General features: G+C 36.3%; 1 protein-coding gene across 3 annotated transcripts; it reads left to right on the top strand.

Moving 5' to 3' along the window:
- The first annotated feature begins 1944 nt into the window (after positions 1-1944).
- On the top strand, positions 1945-19662 carry LOC306882153 (poly(rC)-binding protein 3-like). 3 transcript variants are annotated; one of them, XM_079436635.1, is made up of 14 exons: positions 2012-2119; positions 3447-3534; positions 4251-4371; positions 5244-5267; positions 5440-5472; positions 5843-5959; positions 6885-7016; positions 9081-9209; positions 9568-9657; positions 11003-11044; positions 12950-13025; positions 13920-13972; positions 15027-15196; positions 19331-19662. In XM_079436635.1, the coding sequence occupies exons 3-14, from the start codon at positions 4288-4290 to the stop codon at positions 19365-19367; spliced, it is 987 nt and encodes a 328-aa protein (XP_079292761.1). In that variant the 5' UTR covers positions 2012-2119; positions 3447-3534; positions 4251-4287; the 3' UTR covers positions 19368-19662. The 3 variants fall into 3 exon arrangements, with proteins under 3 accessions (XP_079292763.1, XP_079292762.1, XP_079292761.1); XM_079436636.1 differs by lacking the exons at positions 12950-13025; positions 13920-13972; positions 15027-15196 and having other exon boundaries at positions 1967-2119; XM_079436637.1 differs by lacking the exons at positions 12950-13025; positions 13920-13972; positions 15027-15196; positions 19331-19662 and having other exon boundaries at positions 1945-2119; positions 11003-11912.
- Positions 19663-23983: the final 4321 nt, after the last annotated feature.

Genomic DNA, 23983 nt, shown 5'->3' with positions numbered 1-23983 from the left:
GTGACTGTTTCTGCAGGAGTTGCATTAAAACCTCGTGGACTCACATGCAGAGGGAAGATAGCAACCTTAACAAAAGTATACATTTTTATAACTGATCACCTATCATTATCTTGAAGTGGATTGATCCTTTTACTTCATTGATAGTTCATCAAAAGAAAAGAAAAATGCTGTGTTTTCAACATAATTAAGAAATGTTTCTTAAGCAGCAAGTCAGCAGATTAGAATGAGTTCTGAAGGATCACGTGACACTGAGGACTAGAGTAATGATGCTGAAAATTCAGCTTTACATCACTGAAATAAATTACATTTTGTAATAGATTAAAAAAGAAAACAGTTATTTTAAATTGTAATAATATTGCTATTTTTACAGATTTTTTTGACAAAATAAAATGCAGCCTTTGTGAACATAAGAGACTTCTTCTTATGAATGGTAGTGTACTCCTTATGTCAATTCAGTGCTAGTATCATACAATATCTACAGTTACCTTATAAATTTTACCATTAGCCTGTTTCTGTCAGAATACCATCGCCACTGATAGTACAAGACAGCTCGCTTGGTATTAACAACCACACACATGAAATTAGTTTTTAAAAAGTACCACAGTATTACCAGTGTCGCCATGATAAATCTTACTAGCTATTGTAATATATTTTTCTGTGGTTTCTTAACCTCACACCGCTATGACTGGTATAAAAATAAAATTCAGGTCACAATAGTTTTGATATGTAGCCTCTCAGAATGAGACCTGTGGGACGTTATATTGGAAAGTGTCTGCAACTAAGATCAGATACTGAGAAAAAATATTACTAAGACACAAGGGCATGTCACTGGGGGTTTTATAGTATGAAAATATATAAACAGTCGCACTCATTTCACTTTAATGTTGCATTAAAACAACAGTTCTATTAGCAATATCAGATTTATATAAATACAGCGCAAAACTATTGTAGAAAAAGTAATAATCACTGTGATTGTCAAAGTTATGTTTTAGAATTTTAGTACCATTTATGTATTTTTATGAATTTTTATGAATATGTTTTAAGTAGCTTTTTTTGTACGTTAGTAGTTTTTGCTTTTTGCGTGCTTTTGTCATTTTATTTTTAATCATTTTAATTTATTTTTAGTTTAGTAGTACTAATTTTAGTATTTTAGTACTTTTAGTTGCCAGGGTGACATTTCTCATTTTGATTTTATTTCAATTATCCCAAAAAAAAAAAAAAAGTCTTTATGATATATTTAGTTAATAATAACAACCCTACTGTTTGTCATGTAACAGAGTCATAGAACTTGATTTTACACTATTTATCAACACATATGCAGGGAGGGAAGACAGAGACATTGTTCATTTCCATCCCAGACAGCAGGCAGTGATTAAATATGCCACTTCTGCTCCACTAATTCATTCACTTTGAAATTCTGCTGCGAGCAGAGTGCATCTTTTTCTGTTAAAGGGCCACATTGTTTTCACAGGACTTTGGCCTCATTAGCAGGAGTAGATGCTCAGTGTGGGGGAGGGGAAACCGGCCAAAGTGACATTGTGTCTTTCTGTCCATAATTATGTGACACAGTCAATTTGGAGATGGTTATGTTGATTGGGGGTGCCGACAAAATATTTGGCATTTTAGTCTTCCTCTTATGTGTCCTTCAAAATGTCATTATCCATGCATATGCCTTATCTAGGTCTGCCCTGCCAAAGTGGACAAAGTATTTCAAGATTCAAGCTCACAGTTAGTGTGAATATTTTGCCAGACGAGGTCAGCTGTCCATCTTGCAGCTTCCCCAAAGTATGGAAAACCTGTTGCCTTCTGTTCTCCTTGGGATTCCCTAATGCATCCGTTCCCAGGATGAAGGCATTGCGGCATCAACTACGTGAGTATTAAGAACTGAGAGAGCCTCCGGGCTCACATAGCCTGGGCTAAAGGCTTATCAGAGGCTAAGCCAGAGGGGGAAAAAAACAGTAAAGCTAGTCTCAGTCGACCAGAGGTACGGGCACAAGGCCATCTGTCCATTCTCTGAATACAACTGACAACAAAGGAGGGCAAATCCGCACTCAGGGAATCATACACACTCTGAAGCCTCGAACATTAACTCATCCTGGATTGACAAGGCAAGAAGAAAGTAAGTGGTATCTTCACGCTGTCTCAAGCTCCATCACTTCTCAGGTCAGTTTGCTAACTTCAACCCAAAGCTGCTCGTCACGCTCAGGGACTTCCAAAGGACAGGAACAAATAGGCGTATTAATGCTTTTCTGGCAGCAACAGTGCTTTTGTTTCATCTTTGACAAAAGGAAAACTGTTGCTTATATCTTTCACATACATTTATGTCATACACTATATCCTTAAATGTTGACATAGAATTATAATAATGCTGTTATTATAACACGATGTATCTAAACAAATATCATTTATAAATTATGTTAATGTTAATAAATGTAAATGCATATATATCTAATATAATAACAAATCTAATTTATAAATTATGTTATGTTAATATATAAAAGTCATATTCTAGTTCTGACACTACATAGACTCATACTTGTTTAAGCTGTTTATACGTTATATTATTATAATAATGCAATATAAATAAATCTAAACAAATGTAATTTATAAAGGTATATATGTTGGCTAGTAATATACATATCTATCTATCTAATATAAATTATGATGAGCTTAATACAAACAAGTCATGTTTTAAAAATATTGCTCCAGGTTTGGGAAGTAATATTACATGTCATTATCAAATGGACCTATTCAAAGATAGACTTTGGGTAATATATACCGAAAAGTTTAGTTTGATTAGTTCATTTCTGTGTATTGAAATCACAACATTGTACAGTGTAAAACAACAACAAAGGCTTGGCCATTAGGATTACGTATTTAAAACAGACTGATCATTTCTGAAGTCTAATCTGACCCACCATTTACTTCGCACGTCAACATTTCAATGGCAGCAGCATAAATTATTTAAATTCCTGATTCATAAACACATTTGACATTTGAAAAACAGCCTGTGTGATATCTATATTCAGGCTTATTAATGCTATGCTATATGATGGCAGAATGTTTTCAGATGCCTGTTGACAAGCTTTGGAAGGACAGAAATGGGTCAAATGGGTTTTAGCATTAGCCAAACAAATCCGGGCCTATAGGATTAGACAGGATGGCAGCAGTGTGTTTGATGCATTTAACCTGATGAAACAGCACACAACTAATAGCCACACAAAAGAACAGGCTTTTTACACTGTTTGTTATTGAACTCAGCCATCGTATCTCATAGTAAGAATGCTGAATCTATAACTCATTTCGTAACTTCCACATTAAAAGTCTTGTTCATAATTAAAATTGAATTATCTGTCTTTAACAAATAACCCTTTTACTGGCTTCAATGTTAAACAGAAGCAAAAAAAAAACTAATTATATATCCATAACATTTGTTTCTCTTTTAGTCTGTTCAGCGTTTCCCGTCTCTTTAGCAAGTTCCTCTGCTGCTGGAGTGTCATGGAAAAAGGGACCACATTTCATTTAACAGCTTATGTAAGTCTGAAAACATTTCAAAAGCAGTAGGCCTAACAAATGAAAGCATTGGGACTCAATTAGAATAGACGTCTTCATGTTCTCCCTTAAATAAAGAAAACACACTCATTTATTGCTCCTAGCTGCAGGGCCTCATTAGAGGAATATGAGGAATGGATAAGGCATTATTAAAGGGAAGTTTAAGACAATCTCCTTACACTTCCTCTGATCTAACGCTGCCTCATTTTTAGTTTCACCCATGTGATCTCATCTGGCTTAGAATCAATTCAGATGGCGATAAGCTCGGTTTTAAAGGGCTCGTCATTGCGGAGATGTGAGGAATGTGGGAACAGACGACTCTCTGATAAATGAATGGGCCTTGTTAGACATGGTCACACAAACGTCACTTGATCCAAAGGCCTAGAAAGACACAAGTGGCTCATTTTGAGTCTTATCAAACATGGTCACACCATTTCTATTAAAGCAGAGCCATTAAAGAGGTTAGAGACAGGACCCCGCTCACCCGCCCGGAGGGCAATAACACCCAACTTAATGTCAGAGCACAGCAACAGGTACCCACGGCTAAGCAAAATGAATGCATGACCAAACAGACATTTACGGCTAAGAAAGGTAATAGCAAGGAATTGTGAGTTGTCAAGATTGAAATGCTTGCTCACTGAAATTCATCTCATATATCTTCTTATTGAACTGTTAAATTTGTCTGTTTGTGTGCACAGAGACAGTCTGTTTGAAGCATCTAGACCAAAGAGAAGAATGAATATGAATGAGAAGGAGGGAGGAGTATGTGAGGGGGGGCTAAATGTCACCCTCACCATCCGCCTACTAATGCATGGCAAGGTAAGACACATCTCGGATCCTCACTGAGCTTCAGTGCTTGTTTTGTTTTCAGCCTTGTTTTGCAAGCGCAGCCAGTCAAGCAACAAAATAGTACTTGAGAAAGATTAATGATCGTATAGGTGATAATTTTTGATTGGCAAGATAATTGATTATAAAATCTTGTCTTTTAGTTAACATTAATAGTATTGGCAGCATACAAAGGCATTTCTGTGATCATCTTTTCTTACCTGTAGTAGTCTGGGTCTGAAATGATGTTTGAAATGATGAAATGAGGCTGCATTTATGCAATCGAAAATACAGTAAAAACTGTAATATTGTGAAATATTATTACCATTTAAAAGAACTGTTTTCTGTTTGAATATATTTTAAAATGCAATTTATTCATGAGATGAAAAAGCTGAATTTTCATGATCATTACTCCAGTCTTCAGTGTCACATGATCCTTCAGAAATCACTCTAATATGATGATTTGCTGCTCAACAAACATTCCTTATTATTATCAACGTTGAAAACAGTTGTGCTACTTAATATTTTTGGAAACCAAGGAACAATCCCATTCAAAATATTGGGGTAAAAAAACAAACATTAAGTTGATCAAATGTGACAATGAAGACATTTATAATGTTACAAAAGATTTCTATTTAAAATAATGTTCTTTTGATTCATCAAATAATCCTGAAGAAATGTATTAATTTCCACAAAATATTAAGCAGTAAACACTGTTCTCAGCATTGATCATAATGAGAAATGTAGTGTTAACAGCTACACTTCTTTCCTGATTATATCATCTAACAGAAAGCACTGATAATCTCCAGTTTACCATGCAATCATTTAAGATTAAATGAGTTTTTGTCTGTTTTGTGTGTTTCTAGGAAGTTGGAAGTATCATTGGGAAGGTAAACAATTCAGTATTATCCTGATAATTGCATTATTGAATTAAGCATAACTTTGAGTCTTTATTCTTTGGTGTTCCAAAGCACTTCTTAATGTGTTTACATATGGCTTACAATCTAATTATGATTTACACATTCTGATATAATTATGATTTTTAATCTTGCTTTGTTTTAGAAAGGAGAAACTGTCAAAAAAATGAGAGAGGAAGTAAGTGCTACATTGATCTTCATGACCTTCATAACCTCATTTTATATTTCACATAGTAAGGTTTTTAACACAGTTTTTTTTCTTATTAACTATGGATTGTTGCTTTAATATTACAGGCAGTGCACGTTATTAATGCTGACTAGCTGTGTAAAGATTTAAAGAACTCATCTGGGTGGCCACATGTATATCAAAAATTAGACAGCAGAAAACCGTCTGGAATCATTTTCAGTTTGAGCAAAATCATCTTATTATCTTCACGATCAGTTCAATGGTATTTCACTGCCAGAGGGTGCAAATGTCAGCCTAGAGGCAAGACTGATCAATTAAATGTAGTGCAGCACAAAAACTCTGCTTTTCTCTGTGGATTCAGAGTGGAGCCCGGATTAATATATCTGACGGTTCCAGTCCAGAGCGCATTGTCACCATTACCGGACAGTCTGAAGTCATCTTCAAAGCCTTCGCCATGATCGCAGAGAAATTTGAGGAGGTGGGTACCGTAGTAATGTGGATTTACACTAGGGATTTACTATTTGCCATACTTTCACATTATACAGCAGTAGTTGTAAAATTTATTACAGTTATATTATCACTGAATACAGTGAATTCACCGTGAATAGGAGCAGGAAATGGCTGATCACAGTTCAGTCTGCATTACAGTGATCTTTTATATTTAGACATTAATTGTAATACTGTGGCATCCACAGTAATATGCCTGTATTACATTCATAAATTACGTAGTTGCATTTTTCTTTTACTGTTTGATGGTTTATTATTATTTAGCTACTTGTTCATATTAATTATGTTTATTTTTAAGATTCTATTTGATAATTATCAGAGTTAATGGGTTTTATATTGCCAAGAGATCATACTAAATTTTGTAATATTTGTAATGGACAACGACCACTTACCTCACCACTATAGTATTGCTAACCCCTCCTCCCTTAATTGTTTATTAAATTATAATATTTATATAACTTACAATGTTAATATGGATAGCGAAGTTTGAGTAATGATTCTATCACTTGCTTTATTTTCTTCATGTTGCAGAGTGAAACCAATTGTGTTCTGTTCTGGGGACTTAACTATTGAAAACTATTAAAACTTTGTTATTTTTTTATTATTTTTGGTGATATAAAAAAAAAAAGATATATATAGTATATATTTATATATATATATATAGATATATAGATATATAGATATATATATATATACACACGCAGTATCATTGTTTTCTTTGGCAAAATATATATATATTTTTTTAACATTTTCATATAACAGCATTACCTAGTCAGTATTTTATTTCATTTAAAAAACTGTCAACTTGTATTCCTGCAAGTTTTTTTCTCCCTTATAAACTTGTTTTTATGAAAAAATGACACAATGACTTTCTGATGCATATGCATCTCTTCCAGGATATCCTGGCATCTATGATAAACAGCACTGTGACAAGCAGGCCTCCTGTGACACTGCGCCTCGTCTTCCCCGCCAGTCAGTGTGGTTCACTCATTGGCAAAGGAGGCTCGAAGATCAAAGAGATCAGAGAGGTAGATATTCTAGGTAGAAGTTTAATTGTTGGCAAATGCACAGGGTTTGTAATGCAGGTCACAGCGGCTCCCAGATGATGCACGGAATGATCCATTAAACAATTAGTTTCCGTTGTCTCGGCGGCAGGCAGAAACACTTAACATCAGCATGATTGATTGTTCTCATCAAGACAGAACTTTTTATTCCTGAGCACAGGGGGCCGCTCGACTCAGGCTTTCCGCTAAATCCACACGTTATGAGAAGGCTGCACCCCTGAGCTGTAATTTCCTAAACTCTCGAACTCACTCACTTTTCCTCAAACTTATCTATTCATGGCTTTCGTTGATGGAAAACAAAGCGATTTATTTCAAATGCGGAACCATTTGTTGTCATTTAGCTGTTGAAATTGACATGAGAACAGTGACTTGCTTGAAGTTGCTTCAAGGCTTTGTTTTTTATTCGGCTGGTGGATCACATTGAATAAATATAGCTGTCCTCGCCGCTGAGGGTTGTGAGGGGTGAACTGGCTGCTTTTATTCCCAGTTGCTATGAATGTCTAGGACAGGACAGCCCACCAAGGCCTAAATAGACTAATATTTATATACAGTATCCAAATAGCTTGACCTAAATAACTGGCCAGACGATAACAATGTCAGTTCTAGACATGAGAATAGCTGTAATACCAAAAGGGACTGTATGGCACACTTTTTTGCTAGCCGCTTGGAAAGAAATCAGAATTTGTAATCTTACAATCCCCTCAGTGCTGAGATGGGAAACTTTTCAAACTTTATGAAAAAATGTTAATTGATAATTAGCGGTCGTGTTGCAGTTTATATGCATAACTTTTAAAATGATACTCACCAATCATTAAAGGATTAATTCACTTCCAGAATAAAAAATTCTTGATCATTTACTCACCCCCATGTCATCCAAGATGTTCATGTCTTTCTTTCTTGAAAAGAAATTAATTTTTTTGGGGAAAACATTCCAGGATTTCTCTCCATATAGTGGACTTCAATGGGAGCCAATGGGTTGAAAGGACAAATTGCAGTTTCGATGCAGCTTCAATGGCCTCTACATGATCCCAGCTGAGGAATAAGAGTCTTATCTAGCGAAATGATCAGTCATTTAAAAAAAAAGAAAAATGTATATACCTTTTAATCACAAATGCTTGTCTTGCTCTTGCTCTAGCTCTGCGGTGCGCATGCGTGACTTCACACATTACGTAATCATGCTGAAAAGGTCACGCGTGGTTTGTTCTTCGTCTGTGTACTTTGTTCAAAAAGGTTGGGTAGGGATAAAAACTCCATCTCATTTTCTCCTCCAACTTCAAAATCGAACTTCAAAACCTTTTTTGTAAAGGGCATTTGACTTTCTTTGCCTGTTCACTTTGTAAACAATGGGTCGGTACTTCCACCTACGTCACGCGTGACCTTTCCAATGTGACTAAGTCGAGCTAGTGCAAGATGAGCATTTGTGGTTAAAAAGTATATCAATTGGATTTTTTTTTTAGAAAATGGCCAATCGTTTTGCTATCGTTATTCCTCGGTTGGGATCGTGTAGAGCCCTTTGAAACTGAAATTTGGACCTTCAATCCATTGAAGTCCATTATATGAAGAAAGAAAGACATGAACATCTTGGATGACATGGTGGTGAGTAAATTATCAGGAAATTTGTATTCTGGAAGTGAACTAAACCTTTAATGTACACGATAAAAAGCGATCATTAAAGAAATTATTGCACAGCTCACTGGAACCAGTAAATGTGGTTGGTCAATATGGCAGCACTGCAAAAACTCCCTTTTGGAACCCTTAATTGTAGGTAATAATCCTAATTAAAATCAATAATTCATGTCTGCACATTCATTTAACTGGTGAGTAGCTGTGTAATAAGCAGTATAATGTACCGTCATTTGCTGATTATTGCAAAATAAACCCAGGCAGACAGGGTGACCAGAAATGCGGATGTGGAGTGACCTTCTCCTTTTAAATGCCACTACTGAAAGAAATATGAATGATGTCATTTGTGGCTTTTCTAATCATCCTGTCTAGCATGTGTTGACTAAAAGCATTGCTGTATGACAGAGCACAGGTGCCCAGGTCCAGGTGGCTGGAGACCTACTACCTGACTCGACTGAGAGAGCCGTGACCATCTCAGGCACACCTCACGCCATCACACAATGCGTGAAACACATCTGCACCGTCATGCTGGAGGTTCGTGAGCGTGCATGTGAGAGCGCGTATGCTTTTTAATTGAAAATCCGTATGATTATGCATGATTTCCCTTGTGCTTAAATGTTATTTCAAGTGGGGAATATTTTTCAGGTCTTTTTCCCCTTCACACTTCATTTGCATTCACTTTAAGCGCATGCACTACATGTTAAATGTTCCTGTTTGCTTCATTAGTTCCCAGCATCCAACCTTGGATGCCTTTGATTTGCAGGATTTTCCCTGGTCCACATTAACTTTGGTCTTTGAACAGTAAAATCCAGTGAGGCTTAACAGAGTTCTAGACACATACTGCCTAAATGCCTTTGCTTTTGTCCTGACTGTGCTTGTCTTTCTCATTTAGTCGCCACCTAAAGGAGCCACCATTCCGTACCGACCCAAACCCACCGCGGGTGGCAGCCACACAGTGTTGGCGCAACCCCATGCTGCGTCGGTGAGTTCTCCATCTATCTCTTAATGTAGAAACCATACAATCGACAACAGCCCTTCATGAGCATTAACGATTCCACAGTTCCCTGCAGTCCCAGTGGGACGCTCTGAGTGTGGATATTTACGCTAATGATTAGACTGAGATCTGCTGGTGGAATAAATCTCACCCCCATATCCAATCAGTAATAGAGTCACCAATTGGGCCATTGGACCATGCCAAGTGCTCTTAAACATGCAGATCAAACTCGCTTTGAATCACTAATTCTGTTGTTAATAATCTGTAGGTGTTTGAATTGGAAAACTTGTAGCTAATCATAAATACAGCAGCACGGCTGGATTAAACAATTCATTCATCAGTATTCCATTCTATTCTATTGTTCTGATTTTATGAAATACATAATCATAAGGGCATGTAATCAAAGCTTTGATCCTTTAATTTTGATATCTCCTCTTGGTATGTTGTCCAAAGGGCTTCTGTTGCTCATTTGAGTGATCATGACATTTAGTTTGACTAAGGTGAGAAATGCAAAGGCTAGTTGTCCGTATAACGAAAAATCATGTCAGCTACAAGCTCTCTGGAGGATTAAAATGCTAAGAAGTAGTTTAGTTCTGTGTGTGTGTGTATATATATATATATACACACACTTTTTTTTTTTTTTTTTGCCATGTTTGGTGATAGCTTGGGATGTTCATGTGATTCCCCCTTGTGGTTACATTAAGAAGAGCTTGACATATTTCAGTCATAATTCCACCTGGCAGTGGAATTATAACAACAATGTTATTGACAAAGTGGTCTCAAGTAGAAAGACTTTGACTTGAGGTGTAAAGTATGGTCTACTTTGCAGCTTATTCTGACCGGGAGCCACCCGCTTTAACATGAACATAGCGGCCAACCGCTGTTCGTTTTGTTTTACGTGTTCTTTAGGGGTGAATTTTGTATGAAATTAATCATAACAACTACTGAAATTTCCCTAAATAGAGGAAAGCAAATTATTGATTACTTCACACAGCAAAATAGTTTTGCTTGTGTATAACTACATACTACTAAGTATTGCTAACAAGATATGACGCCACTAACTTGGCAAATCCTCAAACGTGTTTATATTATCAACTTATTTTAAACACTATTTTATTTGATAAAATCCTGCTAACCCCAAATGTTACAATTTGCATTGCATTTGAGCCATCTGTTTCGAGCTTGCTATTTTCATAAAAGCTTTCTAGGTTTTTATGAAATATGCATAGAATGGACTGTGGGTGGTCCATGGGCGTGCCATGTCATCTAATGTCCAAGCTGCAAATAAGCGCTTGTTATTTATTCTAACCTAAACATGTTATCTGTTCCACAGGCATTTGCTATTCAAGGACAGTTTGCCATTCCACCCCAAGACGTGAGTGTTAGTCGTACTGGCTGATCAGTATCATTCACAGCACACTTCACAACACCACTGCAGTGCCCCAGCCACATCCCACCCCTTACACAATCATAATCCTCCCACTCCATTCCTCACACACACACCTAAGTGCCGATATCCCCGATATGGTCTCTGCCTATGATCGCTTCTTTAAAATCTAGTATCACTAACACTTCTTAGTCCTTAGTTATTTCATATCCTTGGTTAAGACACAAGTAAACAATATTGGTTAACAGAATCATTCAAATGTGAATGCTATAATTACAAAGGTTGCAAGGCAGCACTGTATTGACGGAACCCTAAACATTAGGGTTAGGTTTTTTCAACTCCTATATAGTAAACTTATTCAATTAGTTCCAGTTCACCATACAGGCAATCTCTGTTAAACCATTCACCATACAGACTTCATTCTGAGGAAGTCAATTTCTGATTCAGCCTCGTGCCTATGGCCGAATCACAGCCGTGCCGATATACAGCAATATTGCACTGCTACTCGTGTGATATTGTTACACATAAAATTGAGATTGCGAGTGAATACGAAATAAACAGTAAAGTCACAGGTATGAAAAACAAGTTGCAATTGTGAGATATTAAGTCCCATTGCAAGACATAGTCACAATTACAGTAAAATTGCAATTGTGAGATTTAATATCAATGCGGGATATAATGTAAAGGTACAGGTATGAAAAACAAAGTCACAATTTTGATATATAGCCAAATTGCAAGATATACTCACATTGTGAGATATACAGTAATTTTGCAATTGCAAGATTTAAACTCACGGTGAGATATAACTACATTGTGATAAAGTTGCACTTGTGAGATTTAAAGGGATAGTTCACCCAAAAATGAAAATTCTGTCAGTAATTACTCACCCTAATGTCGTTCCAAACCAGTAAGACCTTTGATCATCTTTGGAACACAAATTAAAATATTTTTTGAAGAAATCCGAGGGATTTCTTGCTTCTTTTTTTTAACTTTTTTTTGGCATTTTTTACTTTATTATGATAGGTCCTGAAGAAGGGATTCGAACTTCAGTACGCTGCCCACAAGGCTATTGCTGACAGCAATGCAACTACCACATTTCTTTGTGCACAAAAAGTGTTCTCGTAGCTTTAAAAATTAAAATTGAACACTGATGTCACGTTGACTATTTTAACGATGTCCTTACTGCCTTTCTAGGCCTTGAACATGGTAGTCCCGTTGCTGTCTATGCAGGGTCAGAAAGCTCTCGAATTTCATCAAAAATATCGTCATTTGTGTTTTGAAGACGAACAAAGGTCTTACAGGTTTGAAAAGGTCTTACAGGTTTTCATTTTGGGTGAACTCTCCCTTTAAAGTGCAATATATACAGTAAAGTCGCAGGTATAAAATATATAAATGATAGAAGGTTCTTCAGCATTAAAATTATAAGCAAATGTGATGATGTAATCATAAATTTGCATACTGTACCGAATTATGATTGGTCTTCTTTCTTACATCAGTTTGCATTCTGAATTGTGATTGGTCTTGCATGTAACACATGTAACGGTACCTCTGCACTGCAAAGGCGTCTGTTAATTCTCACAGACAGCTGGCAGAAAATGACGTGTGTCATGACAACTGCAGATCGGATGATTCATTTCAGATGCCAAGAACCAAAACACATCTCAAACATAAATACGATTGTTTTCTTGCCTCGCAAGCACTCAAATTCCCTTAAGGAAATACAAATCTAGTTTTTCAATTACCTTGAAGTGGACGGTAAGTCCAAAGGGGGACCTGATAACTAATCTAATTTTAAGACTTGATATGGGTGCTGTTCTGTCTGTAGATGTGAGTGTCCTCTGAAATAATTCCATTTTGATTGGCTAGTTCTAACCTCCCTTCCTGCCCCCGCAGTTGACCAAGTTTCACCAGTTGGCTATGCAGCATATCCCCCTTACCTCCCTTGGGCAGAGCAACCCCACCTTCCCTGGTACGTACCCAGAGCTCCCCAGGGAAGTCTGTCTCTCCCTTTGTCTGTCTCTCTGCCTGTCTTTCTCTCGATCTGTCTCTTTCCCTCTCCACTCTTTCGTCTGTTGTGTCTGACCACCTCTGTCTCATGCGTTCACCACCGCATGTTCTACTTTTCCACTCTGAAGAAAATGATGGTGAAGCCGTTTTTGTGGTAAGGTAATAAATATCATAACACTGCCAACATAATGCTGCACATGCTGTGCCATGATACAACCACTAACCAGTCCTGTCCTAACCAGCTCTAGATAGTCTGCGTTCGAATGCCAGCCGACGGCCGACGGCTCCTTTGAGCTGTCGTAGAAATCTCCAAATGTGTCATGTCACCATAACAACAGCATCATGACGGCTATGTGATGCATATGTGTCACCCCTCAGTCTCTCCTTATATGTGAACTCGTCACAAAAGCTTTCACTCGTTTAACATTCTTCCCCCCTCATGTCCTCCACAAAACCCCTGACCTGTTCAAACTGGCAGCATTTTCCTAAGCAAACCTGAAGCCCACTCTCACAGCAGCCCACATTATCATGACAGAGTCCACACATTGCAAGTGCCAGCCCATAATTATTACCATGGAAATAGTGAGCTGAAGAGCGACAGCGACAGCCTCTCCACAGACGTTTCCGATAATGTGCGCTATTTGGAAATGCTTTTATGGGTGTTTTTGCATCTCAGGCAGACATGAATTAAACAGCAGCTGTAGCAGCCTTAATGCTTTCGTACATTGTGTAATTTTAATGTGATATTTTTCGATTTTATTTGAGCACACTCAGTGGCAGTGTAGCAATGTCAAAAAGTTTCTTTTTTTTCATCTGATGAGTTGTGTATTGCTAACCTTCCCATTTCGCTGCATAGGTCTGGAGGCCTCTATTGCAACCAGTTCTCATGAGCTGAGCATTCCTAATGATGTAAGTTATATTATATACCATAATCATACATTTAACTTTTATTAGACACAATGTCTGTTGCAGTTCATGTTACATTAAATGCTGTTATTGCTGTGCACACTGACCCCAAAAAGTAAGTCACACGTAAAGTATACGAATTTCATTACATCAAATAAAAGTGAAAATTATAATATAATAATTATAATAATAAGCTAAGAATGACAAATTATGCCAGACCTTTTCTTAGCCATATTTTCAAATGCATAATATTGTTCAAAAATATGGTGTCAATAAACATTTCTTATTATCCGTGTTTTAAACAGTTGTGCTGCTTAATATTTTTTGTGGAAAATATGATTTTTTTCCTTGATGAATCGAAAGTTCAAAAGTGCATTTATTTGAAAAAAAAAATAATTCTAACACTGTAGAAGTCTATACTGTCACTTTTGTCAATTTAATGCATCTTTCTGAATGCAAGTAATATTTTTTCTTTCTTCCAAAAAAAAAGGGGTAGTGTACTTTTACATTTTATTACCAGAGTTTGGATTTCCATCTAAAATAAGAATGCTGCATCTATATTTATACAGGAATAATAGTTTTGGGAAACATATCTGCTTATTATATCTGCTGCTTGTTGATTCTCATGCACAGCTGACAGAAAACAAGATGCATACTGATTCTCAGTTTGAGGCACTTAGACAACATTTTATTTACAAAGAAGAGTTTACTTGCTTGTACTCATAGTAACATAAAAATTGTCTGAGATGTGAATGCTTCCAAAGACCAAATCATCCAACACCATACAATTATGTATTCATTTGTTTATATCTCACATTTTATGTGTATCTTAAATAATTTATGATTTTTTTCATGATTTGCTATCAATACACTGACATAATGTTACTCTGATCATAGTAATCTGTTATTCAGCACCCACTTAGAATCTATTAAGTAACACATGCCATACAGTGGAGAAGAACAACTTCCATGTCCTAGAGGTTTACTCCCAGCCTCCTTAGACTGTTAATGTCCAGATGTTGTTTGCCCCTCACCCGTCTGTATCTCTGTCTCTCAGCTCATAGGCTGCATCATAGGCAGACAGGGCAGTAAGATCAATGAGATTCGCCAGATGTCTGGTGCCCAGATCAAAATTGCCGGGGCCACAGACGGTTCGGCAGTGCGCCACGTCACCATCACAGGCTCCCCAGCCAACATCAGCGTGGCTCAGTACCTCATCAGTGCGAGGTAAGACCTTTCCCTCTCACATATTAAAGCTTAGTTCAGGCAAAAATTTAATTCTGTCATCATTTACTCACCCTCATGTCATTCCAAAACTGGATGCTGTTTTTCTTTGGTGGAAATTAAAGGGAGAATTTTTTGAAGAATGTTCATGCAGCTCTTTTCCATATAATTTGTAGTGATCATGCCTGTCAAACTTCAAAAAAGACAAAGTCTAAAAGCAGCATAAAACTAGCCCATATGCACTGCATTACAGTAAAAAATAAAGAAATTAATACTTTTAATCTCCAATGATAAATTTATCAAAATTGATAGTGACAGTAAAGACATTAAAAAAATAAATAAATAAATATTCTCAAAGAATCCTGCAAAAAATAATAACAGTTTCCACAAAATATTCAGAAGCACCAAAATGGATAATAATAAGCCATTTATCTTTAGAAGTAAATGAGCATATTAGAAAGATTTCTGAAGGATCATGTGACACTGAAGACTGGGGTAATGATGCTGAAAATAAATTACTTTTTAAAATATAAAACATACTAAGCTGTAATAATATATCACAAAATTACTGTTTTTACTGATTGTAATGAAAAAATGCAACAGTGGTGAGAAAATATTTTGAAATCTTACCAACCCCAAACTTTTAAATGGTAGTGTATATTCCAAGTCTTCTCTAGCCATATGACTAATAATAATCAAATAATAGAATAATAGATCAAAATATAAAACAGTATCAAATTAAAATCTTTCCCATTATAGTTTTCAAAACAAATACAGTGGCTTTTAATGCATCACATCAGTTTGACATTATTATTTGTGGCGTTCTACATGACCAAATGCATTAATATATGTGATATATATTAATATATATACCCTGGAGCACAGGTTTATTTGTAGCAATAGCCAACAATACATTGTATGGGTCAAAGTTATCCATTTTTCTTTTATGCCAAAAATCATTAGGATATTAAATAAAGATCAAAATCAGAATCAGAATTAGCTTTATTGCCAGGTATGTTTGCATATACGAGGAATTTGTTTTAGTGACAGTAGCTCCACAGTGTGACAGAATGACAGCGACAGGACACAGATAGTAAAAATAATTTAAAATAAAAATAAAATAAATAATGTACAGATATACAAAAATGGACAATGTGCCAAATAGCACAAACACAATATACAAAATAGACAATTCAGTATGTACAGGTATGTTAGGTGCAAATTTGTAATGTAATAAGGATGTGTGTTAAATAAACATAAAAAGTATGATAGTGTTGTGTGATCATGTTCCATGAAGATATTTTGTGAATTACCTACCGTAAATATATAAAAACAGTTTTGATGCATTGCTAAGAACTTCATTTGGCGAAATTTAAAGGTGATTTTCTCAATATTTAGATTTTTTTGCACCCTCAGATTCCAGATTTTCATAGCTGCATATCAGCCAAATATTATCCTATCATAACAAACCATACATCAAAGGAAAGCTTATTTATTCAGCGTTCATATATAAATAAATTTCCAAAAATTGACCCTTATGACTGGTTTTGTGGTCTAGGGTCACACATTGCATTACCCCTCTCCATAGGGTCAAATATGATTAATGTTTAAATATATATCATTTGATTTAAGAGTTACAATGACGTTCAGCGAGTAGTAACTTAACATGAAACTTTCTAAATATCTTTCTTGGAATACAGTGCAAGCTGGGTAAGAGCAGCCTGAACATTCTGCAGCATTTCTCCTTTTGCGTTTTACAGAAGAAAGTAAGTCATGAGAGCAAGTAAACATGATGACAAAACTTTCATTTTTGGATAAACTATTCCTTTTCCCACAGTCTGTTTTATGTAATGGTGTAATACTTAGGAATTAGACAGCAGTCATGTGGTCTGTTTCATCTCACCCATTTGGCACTCCTTTATTAATTCTCATCCAGGCATGTTAAACCCTTATTATTATTCCTTCTTGTAGCACATAACATTCCCTAAATTGATTATATTTTTCTCTATTTCTCTCACCCCATCTCTCCTCTTGTGTGCACCGTAACCCCTCTATTAACCCCACTCTTGTCCTCACACCCCTCCTTGTTTGCGTGCATCTGAATGTGTGTTTGCAGTTTAGAGATGGCTAAACTGAGCATCCAGGCTGCGTCGTCCTCCTCTTCCAGCACACCTATGGACCTCAGCCTGGGCTTCTCCCAGTCCACCCCCTCTGTCTCCGCCTCCACCACCTCTTCCATGGCCGTCCTGGCTGCTCCCCCCTCTGCTATTAACGTCCACTCCCCCCTGTCCGTCCCCTCCATCCCCAGCGCCCACTACGCATTGCCTGTTTCCAGCCTGCTTGGCATGAAAACTTTCCCCTGGCTGGCAGTGCACACAGCCACCTCCGCAGGCCTCCCGGCCGGCCTCACTCCCTACACCACAAAGATCCCCACCTCGTCCAGCATCAAAAAATCTGAGCGGCAGAAGTTTGCCCCATACTGAGCGGCCGTGGTCTTTAAACATCAGTAATGTTGTATTTGTTTATTATTCATTCATGAATATTAAGTAGATTGAACGTGTTTCTCACCACCCCATATTTTTTTTATGTTTCTGTGCAATATTACACAAACAAGGAATATAGTGAGTGCATGACAAGATTAATCGCTCCTTATATTGTCTTCCATTTTGTGTGGCGTTTCATTCGGAAGTGTTTGAGATAGCCATCTCACATCATATAATTTATCTGACACGGCACCTGTTTTTTGTTTTTTTTTAAAGAAAAGCCAAAGCCAGCAAGAACTTGATGTATTGGTTATATGCAGCTCACAGTGTTTTATATATATATATATATATATATATATATATCTTGGAGTGATCTTTAATGTGCTGATTAGACTGGCTGTCATCATTGTTATTGTATCACAACACAATATACAAGGTCATTTAAAAGAAAGTGTCATGCTCTGCCTCTCATACTGATGCTGTTATTCAGACTTTGACCTACTTTATTAATATAACATTATATCAGAACTTTTGTTTTCTGCAGATACACTTTTTAATTAATACTGCAGAGACACAAGCCACAGCCTAGTCAGAGGGGGTCCTTGCTCTGTAATAAGGGGGCCTGTTAGGTCCTTAATAATATGATGAGGGACCCTCATACTAAATTGTATTTAGTAGCTCTATATTATCATGTATTACAACCTATTTATTAATAATAATGAAGAAGTTGAAAAAGTATGACATTACATTGTTTCCAAAATTAAATAACTGGCTTTTATATTGTCACTGTATTAACAGCAAAAAATTCTGGAAAATATTTACTTCTTTGTATTGGGATCACAGTGAATATTTTTTTTCTACCAACTACTTTTTAATTTACATGTATGTGTATGGTGATTTTCACAATGAATATTGTTACAGCAATTAAACATATTTATTTAACATTGTAAGTTAACATGTTAACTTTTTTCCTTTTCAAAAGTTTGGGGTCAGTAAGAAAAAAATAAATTAATACGCATTAAAAGTGACAATAAAAATATTCAATTTCAAATAAATGCTGTTCTTTTGAACTTTCTATTCATCCAAGATTCCTGAAAAAAATGTTTCATGGTTTCAGCAAAAATATTTTCAATATTTGATAATAATTAGAAATGTTTCTTGAGCAACAAATCAGCTTATTAGAATGATTTCTGTAGGATCATTTGACACAGATGACTGGAGTAGTGATGCTGAAAATTGCAAATCATAGAAATAATTTGGGTTTTAAAATGTTTTTACATTGTAAAAATATTTCACAATATTACAGTTTATACACATTTTTGATCAGCCTTGGCAAGCATAAAAAACTTCTTACAAGAAAAAAAGTATACTTCTGAATGGTAGTGTATGTGTTTTTGTTTTTTCCGTGGACCCCTAGCACCCGCTTCCAGCCTGTGGGGGTCCCAGGACACCAGCTTTAAAATAGAGCCTACACTTTGTGTTGATGTAAAACAATATCCAATAAAAAGTTATGTTTTTGTTCACTCAGCTAAGATAACAGATGACACAGCAAACCCATGTTTCTCATGCCCAGCAGGGCTAATTATCAGAAATAACTGTTTTGAACAATAATTTGATCTGTTCTTCTGTATCTGATTGTGTGTTTTCCTCCTAGGCTGTCCTCAGTGATAGCAAGTCTGAGGCCACTGTAGTGCAACATTTACAGCTCTTATCATTAATCTGTGATTGGATTACCCTAAAGCCATAGTGGACTCTTATGGACTCAAGAAATCCTGGCTACATGATGAAAATTGTTTTCTAACTAGAAAACCATGTATTAAACAGATGCACTGTAATAGTAGTTTTTTAATGTGTCAACCATTCAATGTAAGACATGTATTTGTGTTTGTTTTTAGATTGCTTTTTGAAATTCAAATCAATGTACTTTTGACATTAAATGTAGAATTTAAAAGTCGTTCTTTAATTAAACAACAGCTTTTTATTAGTACACACAGACTTTCTAGTTTCATTTTATATGCAAAGATGATGACATGCTCAGCACTGGCAATGCATTTATGAATCTTTAATGAAATTAAACATTCCCTATTTCATTGCATTTCAGTGCCTGACCTGTTGTGATTGAAGTTAAAAGGTAAAAGCAAAGAGTTTGCATGGTGCTCCAGATGCATATCTACTGCCTTGAGTCTTTCAATAATACATGCAGTGCTTAAAACAGGGTTATTTTGGTTAAAGTAAGCTGGTCTCTAAGAATCAGAAAGCATTGGGGAAAGCAGTTTTCCTGCACTGCTTATCAACCATTTGTTTCTGATGGATGTTTGTTGTTTTGTAAATGTCATCAGTACGTCACTGATTTACTGGAGAACAGACAGAGTGACAGGCTGAATGCTATTCATCTCAGTCAGACGTAGAACATAACATTCCCATTGGATCTGTGGATACTGCTTGAACAAACAGTGCATCAAAGCCACTAATTTTCATGCATGCAGCATCCACATTCACATAAAATTGCATGTTTTCTCATGACTCCTCTAATTATTTCCTAAGACATATGAATGCATTATGACATATGCTTTACCTTTATTGTGGATGTTTCACGACAGCCTTCTTTCATGGTCCTTTGACACATTTTTCCTCCCCTAGAAAGAAAGAAAGGCCTCCATGAATATTAATAGTTCGTCTGAACTTTTTACCCTTTAGCAGAAATGTCCACAGAGACATCAGTTGGTTCTAGACAACAAACTTTGTCTGGCAAAAATCGGAATGAACTTTTCGTCACCCTTGCTTTAGAATCTACCTTTTCACAGGTACTGCTGGGACAGGTTTCTCTGCAAGTTGCTCAATCATGCATGTGGTCTGAACAAACCATTACCACACTGTCACTCACTGCACGTAGAGCCCTTGTCCTGTTCTCCAGGAGCAGAGGCCCCATCCAACTTTAATAAAAATAACTTTTGCTTTTAGAAAAACACTCTCACTCTAATACGTTTGGCCAAGCTGTGAGAATTTGACCTTAAACCTGTCTGCTGGAGGATCTGAATCACGTTTGTATGCCAAATACAGGTTCACAGTAAGGCTGGACTGGATCAATTGTTAATGTGCATGGAAATGTAGTGTCAGAAGGGGACCTCCTGTCCTCTGTACAGAGGGGGTCGTGGTGCCAGCAGCTTGTGCTCTGTTGTGAAATGTAATGTTGTGGACATTTATCCCTGCCTCTTTGTTAATGTTGAATTAATGATTTTCCCCTCTCACCCCATCAAAAGATGATGATGGAAATGGCTTCGACCGACCCTGAATTATCAATTATATTAATGCAGGCCTGTGCTGGATATGAAGAGCATTTCTTTAAAAGGACGTAATCATCTGGCCTCAAGCACCACTGTCGTTCTGTGTGTATGTGTTTACAAAACTGTCCCCAGAAGTTGGTTAAATGTGACAGCGTCCTTTTGGGGACATCTGGGGACATTCTCATTTGGAAAAAACAATTCATAAATATATATATATATATTTTTTTTAAGAATCCTAAGAATATAAAAGGATTTCTTGTAGAGTTTAGCATTAGTTTGTGGTCCTTATTATTAATGTTATACACAAAACAGAACTATAGCATGTTCTCCTTTAGATAACTAATAAATATGTGTGTGTGTCTGCTTAGCTATAGTTTCGGGATAAAATTGTGCACTGAAGTTAGATACGGTTCAAAAGGTTGGGGTCAGTAAAATGTTTTTTGATAGTCACCAATGCTGCATTTATTTGATCATAAAAATACAGTTAAAACAGAAATTTAGTGAAATAATATTACAGTTTAAAATAACTGATTTCTGTTTTAATATATTTTAAAATGTAATTTATTCCTGTGATCAAAACTAAATTTTCTGCATCATTACTCCAGTCTTTAGTGCTACACGATTCTTCAGAAATCATTCTAATATGCTGATTTGCTGCTCAATTTGCTGAATAAAAAAATAAATAATAATAAAATAAAATAAATGTACTGACCCGAAAATTTTGAATGGTAGTGTAAAACATTTCTTTGTTTGATTTAGTTATGTATTGGTTCTTTTTATTGTTATTTGTTATTTTATTTCTGTTTGTGTGCATTGATGAATGCTATTTGCTAGACCCACGAGAGTTTTGTGTTATTGACAATCTTGGACAGGATGCTCTTGTAAAACAGATTTTTAATCTCAATGTGCTTTTCAAAATAAAAATCAGAAATAAAATAACTTCAGTCATTTTAGTAATTAATTAAAATTCTAATTTACTGACAGCAACAGGTTTTTGTGAGGATTAGGATTAAGTGTAGAGTTATGATAAAGGCTTAGCAAATATCATCACATTTAATACAAATCGTGGCAGAAAAGTGCATTTTCATCAGTTTTATACCAACACAAATGTGTCTTTGTCCTCAGATCAAGGCCAACACAGCAATCTGGAAAAAAGACGCTCATCGCACATCTCAAGACGGATCTGAGAATGGATAGGCTTTGTCAAAATAACGTGAGAGAATGATTAATCACACAGTGAACAGTGAGTCCAGTAAGGGAATGTGCCACCTGCTGGTCAGAAAGGTGACCCGATATTTTCATTAAACTCCTCACCATGTGACGTAAGTCTGCCGGTTTATGTGTTTTTTTTTTCTGTCACTGATGCTGAAGAGTCCACTCCTTTCTTTCAGTTCCCCGGCAAGAGCTGGGGAGACATTAACAGCCCTGACGTCCTCGTTAGTGGCACCATTAAAACTAAATTTCCTATTCTCTGAGTGCAGTTGTGAGATGATGTGGAGCCTGATGAACGAGCCTCGATATCAACTGTGTGACACCGACGGAAAGATGCAGGTATGGACGTCTAGTCTGTTTGAACGCTTCTAAATGGCATTGTAAAGTTACAGTTAAACGTTTAAGAAGAGTCTGTTCTGCATGAGCGATGCGCGTAAACGTGCCCAGTATGAACAGAACTGATAATCACGCGCGCAGAGTTTAGTAAGATATGGATAGACTACTCGCTGTGTTTGGTTTGCGCTGTGTTTGGTGTTAGCCTTTTTCTTTGGGTTACGTTACGGTGATTAACTTATGTGGGTGATGTGAATATTAAGGATAATAGCTTCTATTAGAGCGCAGACTGTGGTTTTGTATCTGCTTTGTGTCGCATCATTATCTACGCCTGTTTTTCTCATTTCAGCTTCAACTCCAAATGATTGCCTCAGTTATTAAAGTGATTTTGCACCTGACATGTCACACTTTCTATGGTTAAATGCGAGGCTGAAGATGTGTTTTGGAGTGGATGTGAATGATGCTGTGAAGAGCACCTGTGCATTGCATCAACAGGGACTGGAGTTGAGATTGCTACATGCATGCCTTTTTATGCTTAAATGCGAGTTTAGATTAACAGTTAATTATGTCGTTTTCTTCTGAAATTGAGTGTTTCACATTTAACGAGTTATTGTGCATCTTGTTTGATGTCATATTTTTCCACTCAGTTCTTCCCCTCCTCTATCCAACCCCCCCCCCCCCCCCCCCCCCCCATCTAAATCTACTCTATTTCACGATTAACCTTTTCGTGTCATTTAACAGATTCAATTGAAGTGAATTGATTGCGCTTAGCTGGACGGAGAATAGAGGAGTTATTGAAGTGCTTGTGACTCAAGTTCCCTTGAGGCAATTTACTTTCGTGTCCATCACCCCCGTGAAAACTGATGCGTGGAGGTGCGACTGGAAGATTGCTGTCGCTATGTGTGATTACACCCGAGGCAGTCAGCCTTCACACGTTTCCAGCATGGGAAAGCTGTATATCTCCTCAAAAAAAGAAATTATTTAATTAATTATATATATTTTTGGTTATTTTCTATATTAGGCAATATTCTGTACAGTCTACATTACATTTATTTTAAATTATGGCAACAAATGACATATAACTCTGTTTAGAATTCAGTATCAATCAAATCAGCTCCTAAAATGTGAGTAATTCTGCAAATAGATCAAACACAACAATTGAGTTAAATTTTGGAATTAAAAGACATATCAATCCTTTTAGTACTAAATAACAGGTTGTAATTGTAACAATAATTTATTTAGATTACATAACTGAAGATTTCTTTATATTTTACATATATTATCCATCTCATTAATTTATGAGAAATGTATTAGTGACTAAGAGCAACGTCTTTGTTGTCTGTTGACCACATCACATAAACACTCATAAAATAAAAAGCATTAATTTAATACAATAAAGACCTCACAGACGACGACACTTGCTACATGAAACATGACAAGGGTAACAATCAAATATTTGTTCATTAGTGAAACAAATC

Source organism: Barbus barbus (genome assembly GCF_936440315.1).
Source record: "Barbus barbus genome assembly, chromosome: 16".
In the NCBI taxonomy this organism is placed as follows: Eukaryota; Metazoa; Chordata; class Actinopteri; order Cypriniformes; family Cyprinidae; genus Barbus; species Barbus barbus.
This window is presented reverse-complemented; position numbering and strand designations above follow the sequence as displayed.

What these genes read in the sequence shown, in the direction of transcription:
- LOC306882153 (XM_079436635.1), top strand. Translation starts at nt 4,288, where the DNA reads ATGAATATGAATGAGAAGGAGGGAGGAGTATGTGAGGGGGGGCTAAAT. An exon ending in TTGGAAGTATCATTGGGAAG is followed by an intron (nt 5,268 to 5,439) that starts GTAAACAATTCA and finishes GCTTTGTTTTAG; the next exon opens with AAAGGAGAAACTGTCAAAAA. An exon ending in CAGTACCTCATCAGTGCGAG is followed by an intron (nt 15,197 to 19,330) that starts GTAAGACCTTTC and finishes TTTTCCTCCTAG; the next exon opens with GCTGTCCTCAGTGATAGCAA.